We start from the raw sequence: 13,215 nt of genomic DNA on the forward strand, positions 1-13,215 counted from the left end.
ACTTTTTGTTTCAGTAGGTGATGTTAAGAAACAAAACAACACCCTTTAAGTTAATCAGTTTTGGAAAATAGAGACCTGCTTTATATCCCAGGCCTTTGAAGTGTTCAGTAGTTCCTGTAAGGATCTGTCTCTTTTGTGTTGATTGACAAGACCTTTCTTATATATTTGAGCAGTCAAGCAGCCCAGAAACAGAGGGTAGAGACATTTACCAGCACGAACGTCTACCACTCCTCGTGGCTTGCTGAGACCTTGGGTGCAAGTGTGAGCTCTACAAGAAGAGTTCTTTCTGACAAGATCAGGTAGGTGTGTCTCCATATTTGTAACCTTATTGCTCCTGAGGGGAAGTCCTAAGACTTCTGGGAAGGTGACAGATCAGAAGTAGGAGCTGGGATTCAGTCTGTTTGAAGCGCTAATGATTGATGTGTCCCCTAAATGCGATGTCCACCCTCACTTTAACATCCAGGTATGTCCTGTCTGGTGGGTTGAGCATGAAGGGAGTGATTCTGGCTCCTAAAAAAGAGGAGGAAATGACTCAGACCCAGAGAGTATAGACGTTAACATAGATTGGGATTGGCCCTGGCCAGTTGGCTCAGCAGCAGAGCGTTGGCCTGGTGTATGGAAGTCCCAGTTTCGATTCCAGGTCAGGGCACACAAGAGAAGTGACCATTTGCTTCTCCCCACCTCCCCTTTCCCATTCTCACCCCCCCCCCCCCCACTGCAGCCATGGCTCAATGGGCTCAAGTGCATTGGCCCTGGGCACTGAGGATGGCTACATGGAGTCACCTCCTCAGGTGCTAAAAATAGCTCAGTTGCGAGCATGACCCCAGATGGGCAGAGCATCAGCCCCAGCAGGGGGCTGCCAGGTGGATCCTGGTTGGGACTATGTCTGTCTCTCTATCTCCCCTACTCTCACTAAAAGCAAACATACACACACAAACAAACAAAAATACCCCCCCTCCCCAAAAAAACAATAGATTAGAATTATATTTTAAACACTGCCGGTGTTTTTTATTATTTGGATTTAAATCGAGTCACAGCTAGGTGCCATTACAGCAGAGTCACAGAGCACAGGCATTTTGTAGTGAGTAGGATACATTTTTATGAATGGCCAACAAGTCAGGTGCCAGGTTTCATAATATCTTGAGCATATCCATGCTTTGTAGAGGGTTGGGTTAGTAACAATTCAGACAGGCATACAGTTATTATTATTATTATTATTTATTTATTTTATGAGAGAGAGAGAGAGAAAGAGAGAGGGGGGAGGGAGAAAGATGAGAAGCATCAACTCTTGCAGCACTTTAGTTGTTTTTGAATGCTTCTCATATATGCCTTGATGGGGGAGGGAGCTCAAGTTGAGCCAGGGACCCCTTGCTCAAGCCAGAGACCTTGGTTTAAGCCAGCAACCTTGGGCTTCAAGCCAGCGACCATGGGGTCATGTCTATGATCCCACGCTCAAGCTGGTGATTGTGTGCTCAACCTGATGAGCTCATGCTCAAGCTGGCAACCTCGGGATTTCGAACCTGAGACCTCAGTGTCCCAGGTCAACACTCTATACACTGCACCACCACCAGTCAAGCGCAATGATTATTTGTCTATCTCCCCATATTGACTCCCCATTCACAACACTGAAAATATAATTTTGAGCAAACATGTAACATGGTACCAAATACAGTGGATCTGAATAAAAATAACTTGTGTGCATTCATGTATTATACTAGGCTATGCATTACTTTTGGTGTGACTCTTATTTTGTGTTTATCTTGAAGAGACCACTGGAAAAAGCCAAGTGGCTTTTATAACACCCGAGTCTAGTCTGGCAGTTGGGTCACGATCAGGAAAAGCCTGAGGATGCTGTTGGAGGGTTGGGGGTCCAGTGAGCACAGTGGGTCCATGGGATCCATACTGGGGTCAGTTAGAGGAAACGTTGGGCACCTGAGTTGGAGTTTGTGGGCATCTGCAATTTCTTGGCTTATTTCTTCTGAAATATCATACTAAGAGCAAGGTCCCTTTGACAGCAGCCTTGTTGGTGGCTCCGCGGGAGGGCAGCTGGATCTGGGAGTAAACGCTCTTTCCTTCCCTCTCTGGAAGAGCAGCATGAAGCTGGCACACCTCCTGCTTGGCCCCATGGCTCTCCTGCTCCTGGCCGGCTGTGGCTGCGTTCTGAGCGCCTCCAGCGGGAACCTGCGCACCTTTGTGGGCTGTGCCGTGAGGGAGTTTACCTTCCTGGCCAAGAAGCCGGGCTGCAGAGGCCTTCGGATCACCACTGATGCCTGCTGGGGCCGCTGTGAAACCTGGGAGGTGAGTCCCAACACAGGCCCTGGTGGCGATGCCTTCGGGGCCATCCACTTGGCCTGATTCCTAAAATTTTTTGATGAAATGAGGTAAAGCCAGGGCATCTGCCTTTTCCTGCAGATGAAAACAAACAATTATTTGGCAGACTCCAAAAAACATCTGAAAGAAACATAATCTTGCCCCTCTGTTGATGCATTGATAAAATTTTACCTGCACAGTAGCTGTGTGTTTGGGATTCATCTCTTAGGTTGTGCTATTATTCTACCCATTTTACAGATGATGTGGAGGAATTCAAGGGATAAGTGATAGCAGAGTCATATTTATTCTCACAGTGGAAAGGTGGGAATATATTCTTGGTTCAAGCATGTAACCAAAGTTCTTCCCTGTGTCCTTTCACCTGTGACAAAGCCAGCCAAGAGAGAGGCCCTGAGCTGTGTCACAGATGAGGGTGACGTCTCAGCCCCTCCTTCAGTGCCTCTCCCACAGCCCTGCGCCAACCCCCAATTCCTGGGGGCCTCAGCGATGATAACTGACCGATCAATTCCCTTTACATTGAATTATAGCCAGCCTTTTCAGAGATATTGCATATAAAATGGGAATAAAAATCTCAAAATTAGAACCCTTATCGGGCTGTGCTAAGGATGTGTTTCCTGGGCGAGAAGAAAGAGGGCCCTTCAACACCCCATCAGATCACAACACAAGTGACTGCTGACTCTACCCACTGAGGTCTGAACTGGTTACTAATGAAGTGCCAGCCCTGATCTTGTTCCCGGCTCAAAAATCTTTTCTGAGCACCCACTTCTGCAGATTCAATAACCAGCTCTCAAGGTCCTCGGCGGTATGACGTCTGCCTGTTTTCTCAGCGACTCTACATATTCCGAGCTCTGGCCTTGTCAGATGGATTCTAAAGCTTTTATTAAACGCCCTTCATGAAATCTCACTTTTGCTTCTTTCCGTATCCTTTCTCATATCCACCTGTCACGATCAAATTTATTCTTTGAGCCCTGTCTCCAGAGTTGACTCCATTCCCAAGGGTTTTCTGACCTCCTGGTCAGCCCGAAACTCTGCTCTCCCTTGTGTCTTCCTTCCTCGCCCACCATGCTACTCTGGATTTGGAGTTTTTTTGCAGGGCAAAGATAAATTCTTGCACCTTTTCCAGCGCTTGTCAAAATCATGCATGAATCTGGCATTTGTAAATGCCTATTGAGTTTTATGGGGCTGACCTCTACCTGGACTTGTGATGTTTATCCTCTAGCTTAATTGGCAGCAACTTAGAAGCCCTTGAGCACCGTGCAAGGACACTGCCGTTAGGAAAAATAAATATCCTTCTGTAGATTTAGGGACATAGAGAGCAATCTGCTGTCACTTAGATACAATTATGACCCCATGAATAAAACTGGGTTATGCTGATGAAACCTCCAAATTAAAAGAAACCATCCACTAAATTAACTTTATTTTTGCATCATGTAGGGGGCTTGAGACCTAGTAGCCAAATAAAAATTTAGTTGCTAAAGATTCTGTGGCTGTGACTTGACATCGGTCATACTCAGAGGGAATTTTGTCACCTTCTCATATTCAGGGCTTGGCCTGGTGGTGCCTTCTCCTGCTTGAAGTGCATTTTGGGGCTGTTTGGACCTCTTTCTGGGCTCAAGTCTCAAACCACCATATCCTTTAAGTCTATCTTCTCTTCTCCTTATTAACCGATGAATATCTTTAATTGGATCATGGTCACTGGTAGGAGGTCGGGGACTGTGTTCTCACTGGAGAAAAGGAAGCAGCAAGACCATCAGAGAACAAGATTCTCCTTGTTGTTAGCTAGCTTTTATTTATGCCTTTATTGTGCTGTGAAAAGGAGGTTACTTATAGAAAATAAATAAAGGAATGATATTTATTTTCCCAGCAATCTGAAAGTCTCTGAGATATAAAGCACTTATTTTTGGTAACTTAACTGGGGAGGACATCTGAAAATAGGATGCTCATGATGAGAATGTGGTTGCATTTACGTTGAAGGTCGAACTGTTGCTGAAAACAGCCTTTGCTCATGGCTACATTTAGGGTTCTCAGATTTAGCAAAACAAAACAAAAAACCCTGAAACAGAATAAAACAAAACAGAACAAAACCATGATGCACTGAACATAAATGTCAACATTTTTCTTTTTTAATAAAAAAGTTTTGTTTCTTCTTTTCTAAGTGAGAGGAAGGGAGATAGACAGACTCTTGCATGTGCCTGGACCGGGATCAATTCAGCAACCCTGTCTGGGGTTGATGATTTGCCAGTCTAGGGCCATGCTCACAACTGAGCTATTTTTAGAGCCTGAGGCAAAGAGGCTCCATGAAGCCATCCTCAGAGCCCAGGCCGATGTGCTTGAACCAATTGAGCCATGACTGCAGGAGGGGAAGATAGAAAGAGAGAGAAAGCAGAGGGGGAGGGGTGAAGAAGCAGATGGTTACCTCTCCTGTGCACCCTGACCCAGAATCAAACCTGGGACATCCACAAGCTGGGCTGACACTCTACCACTGAGCCAACCAGCCAGAGCCAGGACAAACTTATACTAAAATAATTTGTTGTTTATTTGAAAGTCAAATATGAATTACAGATGACTGAGGGAAGGAGGACGTGAAGAAAACTGGGGAAGGGTAAAGTGCTACCGGAGAAGTAGGAGAAGCAGTTGATGTCAAATTCAGCTTTTCTGGCCCTGGCCGGTTGGCTCAGTGGTAGAGCGTCGGCCTGGCGTGCAGAAGTCCCAGGTTCGATTTCCGGCCAGGGCACACAGGAGAAGCGCCCATCTGCTTCTCCACCCCTCCCCCTCTCCTTCCTCTCTGTCTCTCTCTTCCCCTCCCGCAGCCAAGGCTCCATTGGAGCAAAAGATGGCCCGGCGCTGGGGATGGCTCCTCGTCTTCTGCCCCAGGTGCTAGAGTGGCTCTGGTCGCAACAGAGCGACGCCCCGGAGGGGCAGAGCATCGCCTCTGGTGGGCGTGCCGGGTGGATCCCGGTCGGGCGCATGCGGGAGTCTGTCTGTCTCTCCCCGTTTCCGGCTTCAGAAAAAAAATAAAATAAAAAATAAAAAAATAAAAAAAATAAATTCAGCTTTTCTGTACTGTCCTTGTCAAAACCTCTGGCTGGTGTAGGAGTGAATCGCAAGGGAGAAGAGCAGTTGGCCAGCATGAACAGCAAGGGCGAAGGCCTGGGGTGCACGAGTCCTGGTGGGACTGAGGACAGTCTGGAGACTGCTGTGGCTGGAGCAGAGTCGGGGAGCCAGCAAGATGGGGTCGCGGGAGACGGATAAGAGGGTGACGCTGCAGCGAAGATGGTGCAGGGTTTTTAGGTGGTCGTAAGGGCTTTCGCTTTCACTGAGTGGCTTGGGAAATCACGGGGACTTTGAGCAGAGGGGGATGCGATCTGACTTCGTTTATGAGATTCACGGGGTCGGGGGCTGCCCTGTGGTAAATGGACTGTAGGGGTAATGGTAGAGGAGAGGAGACCAGTTAGAAAGCTTTGCAATGATCCAGATTATTCATCTGCTAAGTTTTTTTTTTTTGGTATTTTTCTGAAGCTGGAAACGGGGAGAGACAGTCAGACAGACTCCCGCATGCGCCCGACCGGGATCCACCCGGCACGCCCACCAGGGGCGACGCTCTGCCCACCAGGGGGCGATGCTCTGCCCCTCCGGGGCGTCGCTCTGCCGCGACCAGAGCCACTCTAGCGCCTGGGGCAGAGGCCAAGGAGCCATCCCCAGTGCCCGGGCCATCTTTGCTCCAATGGAGCCTTGGTTGCGGGAGGGGAAGAGAGAGACAGAGAGGAAGGGGGGGGGGTGGAGAAGCAAATGGGTGCTTCTCCTATGTGCCCTGGCCAGGAATTGAACCCGGGTCCCCGGCACGCCAGGCCGACGCTCTACTGCTGAGCCAACCGGCCAGGGCCTCGTCTGCTAAGTATTTATTGAGCTCTTACTGTGTGCCATGGGCTCTTCTAAGAGCTTGGAATATGGTAAACAAAATCAGCTTCCTGCTTTCAGGAATTTGCTTTTTATTAGAGGGGGGACAGATGAACAAGTAAACAAATGAATAACAAATTGATTTCTGATAGCAATAAACGATAGCAAGAAAATGAAGCAGGACACTTATGTTCTAATGCCGCGATTTTCAACCTTTTCCATCTCATGGCACACATAAACTGATTGCTAAAATTCTGTGGCATACCAAAAAAATATGTTTTTTGCCCATCTGTCAGAAAAAGATATAATTTTGATTCATTCACACCAAAAGGCTATTGTGTTGGCTGTTGTCATTTTTTTTTTAATTTGACAATCTAAGGGAGAAGAGGTCAGTGCCCCCGACGAAATAGTCAGGTACTGCATGTTTTAAACATTCTTGCAGCACACCAGCGTGCTGTGGCACTCTGGTTGAAAATTGCTGTTCTAACGGGTTTCCTGTTTTCTACCTGTGGGGACAGAAGCCCATTCTGGAGCCCCCCTACATCGAAGCCCACCATCGAGTCTGTACCTACAACGAGACCAAACAGGTGACCATCAAGCTGCCCAGCTGTGCCCCCGGAGTCGACCCTTTCTACACCTACCCCGTGGCTGTCCGCTGCGACTGCGGGGCCTGCTCCACCGCCACCACCGAGTGCGAGACCATCTGAAGCCGGCGTGGCCTGCGGAACGCAGATGGCAGCCCATGAGCCTCACAGACCCACCGGCACGGGCAGCACAAGCAGCTATTACCCCCTGCATTCAAGGACTGTTTAATTCGGACCACACGTGTAGAAGAGGTATACCTGTCCCTCTTAGGTCCAGCCCTGGCATAAGGCCCCGAGGCAACGTTCTTATGTTAATAATGCAAAATTGATACTTGTGCCTTTGCTAAAAACAATTTCTCTGGCTCACACATTTGAAAATTAATTCTTCTTTACCTTGAAGCTCAGAACATAATTTGTGCAAGTACCATTGTCCTCCAGTTGGGATTTCTAATACGCCGATGGTTTAAATGCATTGGGTGTTATTAAGGAATGAGGCTATGAGGACATGAAATTCTCATGTCCTCCTTAACCACTGGTCACCAACTAGATTTGGTGGGGCAGAAATCAATAAAACCAATGCTTTAGTCCTCACACTCCCACCTCAAATCCAGCTGCAGGCTTCCTTAGAGAAAGTGCTCCCTTCTTTTACCTGAGCGATTATGTGCACAGGAAATAGAGACTGCTCAGATGACAGAAAAGTAAGGAAATGGTAGCTCAAATTGAAAGGAGTCTGGATCTGGGTGATTCTTTTCCCAAGCTGTATTCCCATCTGATTCTTAATAAAGAGGTCCCTTCTCAATAAAAATTTCAAAAACATATGTAACTACAGCACTTAACTTACATCTATACTTAGCTAACAAAATTAAACTCATGTGTTTAGACTCATGTGACGCTTACCTGAAGCTACACCCAAAATGATGAATCTCAAATAGGCTTTCCCATTCAGACTATTTTAAGTTGAAATTGGAATTTTTTAAACTCAGAAATTTTACATGTTTGTCAGGGGGAAGGCTGCATTGCTGGCTCAGAGGAAGGTCTGTGATTGTCTCGCTTTTGCCCTCCCTGAAACCTTATAGCTGCTGATTCTCTGTGACTCACACAAAAACTCTAATGCTGTGCAAGTGTCTTTAATTCTGACATTTGAGGGTTGATATTAACCATGTTCCTTTTCCACAATACGCTGGGAGAATCTTATTAATGCCAATAAAGCATGTCTTTGGTCTTTTGAAAAAATAGTCTTTAATGCCCTTGGAATAACAGTTACAAACCCTCTTTAAAATGAAGCATGAGGTTATTTTTATGTACACGTTAATTTAGGGTGTCATGTTCAGTAAGGGACATGCAGAGCTGGCTGGGCATCATGAGACCCCCAAAGTGGCTCCATCTGCGTTCCTACCCCTGATGTATCACATCTGGGAGCCAGGAGTCCTCCTTAAGAGAGGAGAGAGGGCCTGACCAGGTGGTGGCGCAGTGGATAGAGTGTCAGACTGGGATGTGGAAGACCCAGGTTTGAGACCCCGAGGTCGCCAGCTTGAGCGCGGGCTCACCTCGTTTGAGCAAAGCTCACCAGCTTGGACCCAAGGTCGCTGGCTCGAGCAAGGGGTTACTTGCTCTGCTGAAAGCCCACAGTCAAGTCACATGTGAGAAAGCAATCAATGAACAACTAAGGTGTTGCAACGAAAAACTGATGATTGATGCTTCTCATCTCTCTCCCTTCCTGTCTGTCTGTCCCTATCTATCCCTCCCTCTGACTCTCTCTCTGAAATTAAAAAAAGAGAGAGAGAGAGAGAGAGGAGAGAGGGATCAGTGAGGCAAGGACTGGGGATGCTGAGGTGGACATCTGGAAACAGAAAACATGAATAAAACCCACCCTCCTGTTCAGTGCAGTCTGTTTTGGTAGGCGAGAAAGTCACCTCTACCATAGTTAAGTGCTTGGGGCTTGTGTTGGGACAGTGAGCGATGATTGAGAATAATACTGGGTGGCACCATTCTAGTGTTTTCAACCCATTCCTAAGAACTTCCCTCAGGATTTTTTTTTTGTGTGTGTGTTAGAGACAGAGGGACAGATAGGGACAGACAGGAAGAGAGAGAGATGAGAAGCATCAATTCTTTGTTGCTGCACCTTAGTTGCTCATTGATTGATTTCTCATATGTGCCTTGACTGGGGGGCCACAGCAGACCGAGTGACTCCTTGCTCAAGCCAGCGACCTTGGGCTCAAGCTGGTGAGCTTTGCTCAAACCAGATGAGCCCACACTCAAGCCAGCTACCTCGGGGTTTTGAACCTGGGTCCTCTGTGTTCCAGTCCGACACTCTATTCATGCACTACTGCCTGGTCAGGATCCCTCAGGATTTTTTTTGAAAGAGCTGCTTCTTAAGGAAATTTAGGGAGAAAAGCAAGAGGTAGTCAGGGCTTGCTAGAATGTGAGAAAAGACTGCAGCATCAGTAAGGGTCCTGACCAGAAACAAATGATACATGCAGTGGCTACTGAGGAGAGTTTGAGCAGAGTTAGGGCAACCAACAAGGCTATGAAACACTTCTAAACTCTTGTTTAGAAGCAACGGGCAACCGTAGGCTGAAGGATGGAGAAGAGGAAGTGATCATCAGGTCCCACAGAGAACGGTAGGAGAGGGATACATAGGAAGATGTAGCCATCACCAGCTGAGCCCTGGTGGGGATGGAGGTTGGCAAATACCCCCCACCTCACTCTGCTCCTGTGCCTGCATCTTCTGCCGAATCAAATGGGAAGGCAGAGAGTGAGGGAGCCCGTTGATTCAGTCCATACATGTTGGCCTCCTGGGAAGCAGAGTGCAGAGGGTAGAGAGTGGATCTGAGGGACAAATGGTTGAAATCCAGGGTAGTCCTCTTTCGGCAAGCTTGGCTGGCCTGCCCCAGGTGGTACTGTGGGAGCAATAAGGCACGCAGTAGCATCACAATGACTAAAGACTTCCCTGCGATGAATTAGGATGGGATACACATGGAAACTCAAGTACTGGCTAATACAATATCGACAGCATTTGACAGGTGTGGGAATTACGGTGATCACCAACTGTGGGGTTAGTTGGTTAGGAGCACCCAGAGCACTGTGGGCCTGGTACGCGTTGTGAGAGCTGAACTGGAGAGGTTCTCTGCTCCTGATGCTGGAGGGCCGGTGGTGCTGGGACTCGGGCCTGGCCGGGAGAGCCGCTGCATTGTTGAGAAAGCTGGACCCACCACGCTAGCCATCTCATGTCTGTAAGTTAAGGGCTTCATGGGGCGGGAGTGGGACACATAGACCTGGAAAGGGGACAACGAGTGGATGAGGTTGAGGTTCCCTCACAGAAGGGGCCGCTCCTCCTCATGGGAGAAGATCAACATCCGTTGCTTGGAGACCAGGCTGAGGCCCCGTCCCAGGAGAGGCCCCAGCCAATGGACCACTTGCCTCCTCAAACACTGCCAACAATTAGGGTCAAGTCTCAGGATGACCGGGGTGGGGCCTGGCTTTTTCTGCGGTGGGAGGAAAGAGATTCTCCATTGAAGCTGCCTCACAACTTGACGAGTGTAGACAGGGATCAGTAGAATGAGCTTGGGAAAGGGTCTGCAGGTGTCAGACCAGGCGAGAGAGGGGCAGGTGACAGAATATAAGACTTTATTCACATGGGGACATTCTTCCATGACTCAGGACCTAACAGCCTTACAAGGATCTTGTCCCTAGGTGCTGTTGGATAACTCCTTAAAGCTCAGAGAAAACAGTAGCTTATGGTAATGAAGAGAAGATGCAAGAACTGTCTTGGCAGAGTATTTGAGGGCAAAAGGCTCAGAAAAGTGGGTCTTCTAGAGTGGACTTATTGCACGAGACCAGAGAACTCGCTTGGCAACCAGACCACTCTGATCTGCAGGGTCTGTGGGGCTGTTCCTAGTCCATGGTATTAAAAACACTTCTACAATAAATACAAATTATAGTCAGAAAAGTTACTCATTAAAAGGAGGAGACTATCCCTGCCAGTGCTAAACTTGGATCTTCTCACATTTCTCTCTTCCCCTCACTTCCACAATATTTACTAACTCTAATTGTGCAAGGCACTGTCTTTGGGAAACAAAGATATAAACATTGCAACCTTTTATGGATTTCTGACTATAAGCAAGACCTTTTGCATTAATTTTTTGTAATTCTTGTGTCAATCACACTCACAGGCATTGCTATTACCATTCTTCAGATGATGAAACCGAAGCTCAGAAAGGCCAGGTAACTTGCCCCAGTATAGACAGCTGATGGACAACACGCGCCAGGTTTCTCTGACCCGGAACCAAACTTTCCATGGGAGCACGATGCCTTTTTGGAGTGCTCCTTCCAAGTCATCCCTGCCTGGAGAAGTCTTTACATTTATTGATGCCAGACTCTCTCTCACCATTGATTAGCGTGCTTGCAGTTTCTTCTGGAGGTCTCTCAGTGAAGACCTGAGTCACTTGATGGAGATTACAATTCTTTTCTAGTTTCTTGTACAACCTCTAGGACAGGGGTCAGGAACCTATGGCTCGCGAGCTAGATGTGGCTCTTTTGATGGCTGCATCTGGCTCGCAGACAAATCTTTTTTTTTTTTTTAAATAAATTTTTATTAATGGTAATGGGATGACATTAATAAATCAGGGTACATATATTCAAAGAAAACATGTCTAGGTTATTTTGTCATCAAATTATGTTGCAAACCCCTCGCCCAAAGTCAGATTGTCCTCCGTCACCCTCTATCTAGTTCTCTGTGCCCCTCCCCCTCCCCCTAACTCTCTCCCTCCCTCCCTCCCATGTCCTCCCTCCCCCCCCACCCTTGGTAACCACCACACTCTTGTCCATGTCTCTTAGTCTCATTTTTATGTTCCACCAATGTATGGAATCATGTAGTTCTTGTTTTTTTCTGATTTACTTATTTCACTCCTTATAATGTTATCAAGATCCCACCATTTTGCTGTAAATGATCTGATGTCATCATTTCTTATGGCTGAGTAGTATTCCATAGTGTATATGTGCCACATCTTCTTTATCCAGTCTTCTATTGAAGGGTTTTTTGGTTGTTTCCATGTCTTGGCCACTGTGAACAGTGCTGCAATGAACATGGGGCTACATGTGTCTTCACGTATCAATGTTTCTGAGGTTTTGGGGTATATACCCAGTAGAGGGATTGCTGGGTCATAAGGTAGTTCTATTTGCAGTTTTTTGAGGAACCACCATACTTTCCTCCATAATGGTTGTACTACTTTACAGTCCCACCAACAGTGAATGAGGGTTCCTTTTTCTCCACAGCCTCTCCAACATTTGCTATTACCCGTCTTGTTGATAATAGCTAATCTAACAGGAGTGAGGTGGTATCTCATTGTAGTTTTGATTTGCATTTCTCTAATAACTAATGAAGCTGAACATCTTTTCATATATCTGTTGGCCATTTGTATCTCTTCCTGGGAGAAGTGTCTGTTCATGTCCTCTTCCCATTTTTTTATTGGATTGTTTGTTTGTTTGTTGTTGAGTTTTATGAGTTCTTTGTAAATTTTGGATATTAGGCCCTTATCTGAGCTGTCGTTTGAAAATATCAGTTCCCATATAGTTGGCTGTCTGTTTATTTTGATATCAGTTTCTCTTGCTGAGCAAAAACTTTTAATTCTGATGTAGTCCCATTCATTTATCTTTGCCTTCACTTCTCTTGCCATTGGAGTCAAGTTCATAAAATGTTCTTTAAAACCCAGGTCCATGATTTTAGTACCTATGTCTTCTTCTATGTACTTTATTGTTTCAGGTCTTATATTTAGGTCTTTGATCCATTTTGAATTAATTTTAGTACACGGGGACAGGCTGTAGTCGAGTTTCATTCTTTACGCAGACAAATCTTTAATAAAAATAATAACAACGTTAAAAATATAAAACATTCTCATGTATTACAATCCATTTATTTCCTACCGCTCATGTTCATGGTTGCGGGTGGCTGGAACCAATCACAGCTGTCCTCCGGGACAACACTAAATTTTTATTGGATAATGCGTAATGTAAACGGGTTGTTGTATGGCTCTCACGGAATTACATTTTAAAGTATGTGGCGTTCATGGCTCTCTCAGCCAAATATGTTCCCAACCCCTGCTCTAGGAAGATGATGCTTTGCTGTTGTTGCTCAAGTTAAAGCTCCCATTAGGAGAGACGGAGGGAGAAAAGGAGTGGAGCCTCAAAGGGAAATTTAAAGAGGCAGCTGCAGAGATGAAGGTTGTGTTTCCCAGGTAATGTGAGCACTAGCAAGGGGATGATGGCCCAGAGCCTTTTAGGGGGACTCTGGATAAAACGAACTCCCAGCAACTTCTTACTCTTGGAAGTATGTTGATTTTGCAATTAATAAACGGTAAGGAGATGGTAAATTTCCCTGATTTTCCCCCCGCTTGTGACAGTATTTTTT

At 46.5% G+C, this 13,215-nt stretch overlaps 1 protein-coding gene across 1 annotated transcript; it reads left to right on the plus strand.

Moving 5' to 3' along the window:
* The first annotated feature begins 241 nt into the window (after positions 1–241).
* On the plus strand, positions 242–6,932 carry GPHB5 (glycoprotein hormone subunit beta 5). Its single transcript, XM_066277582.1, has 3 exons — positions 242–299; positions 2,094–2,298; positions 6,744–6,932. Exons 2-3 carry the CDS (start codon positions 2,095–2,097, stop codon positions 6,930–6,932), a joined length of 393 nt encoding a protein of 130 aa, XP_066133679.1. The 5' UTR covers positions 242–299; position 2,094.
* The last annotated feature ends 6,283 nt before the right edge of the window (positions 6,933–13,215 follow it).

This window comes from Saccopteryx bilineata, chromosome 4, assembly GCF_036850765.1.
Source record: "Saccopteryx bilineata isolate mSacBil1 chromosome 4, mSacBil1_pri_phased_curated, whole genome shotgun sequence".
NCBI classification, from domain to species: domain Eukaryota; kingdom Metazoa; phylum Chordata; class Mammalia; order Chiroptera; family Emballonuridae; genus Saccopteryx; species Saccopteryx bilineata.

Bases quoted from the DNA above. Each gene is read 5' to 3' on its own strand.
- GPHB5 (XM_066277582.1), top strand. From the start codon at position 2,095: ATGAAGCTGGCACACCTCCTGCTTGGCCCCATGGCTCTCCTGCTCCTG. The intron at 2,299-6,743 runs GTGAGTCCCAAC...CTGTGGGGACAG, and splicing joins GCCGCTGTGAAACCTGGGAG to AAGCCCATTCTGGAGCCCCC.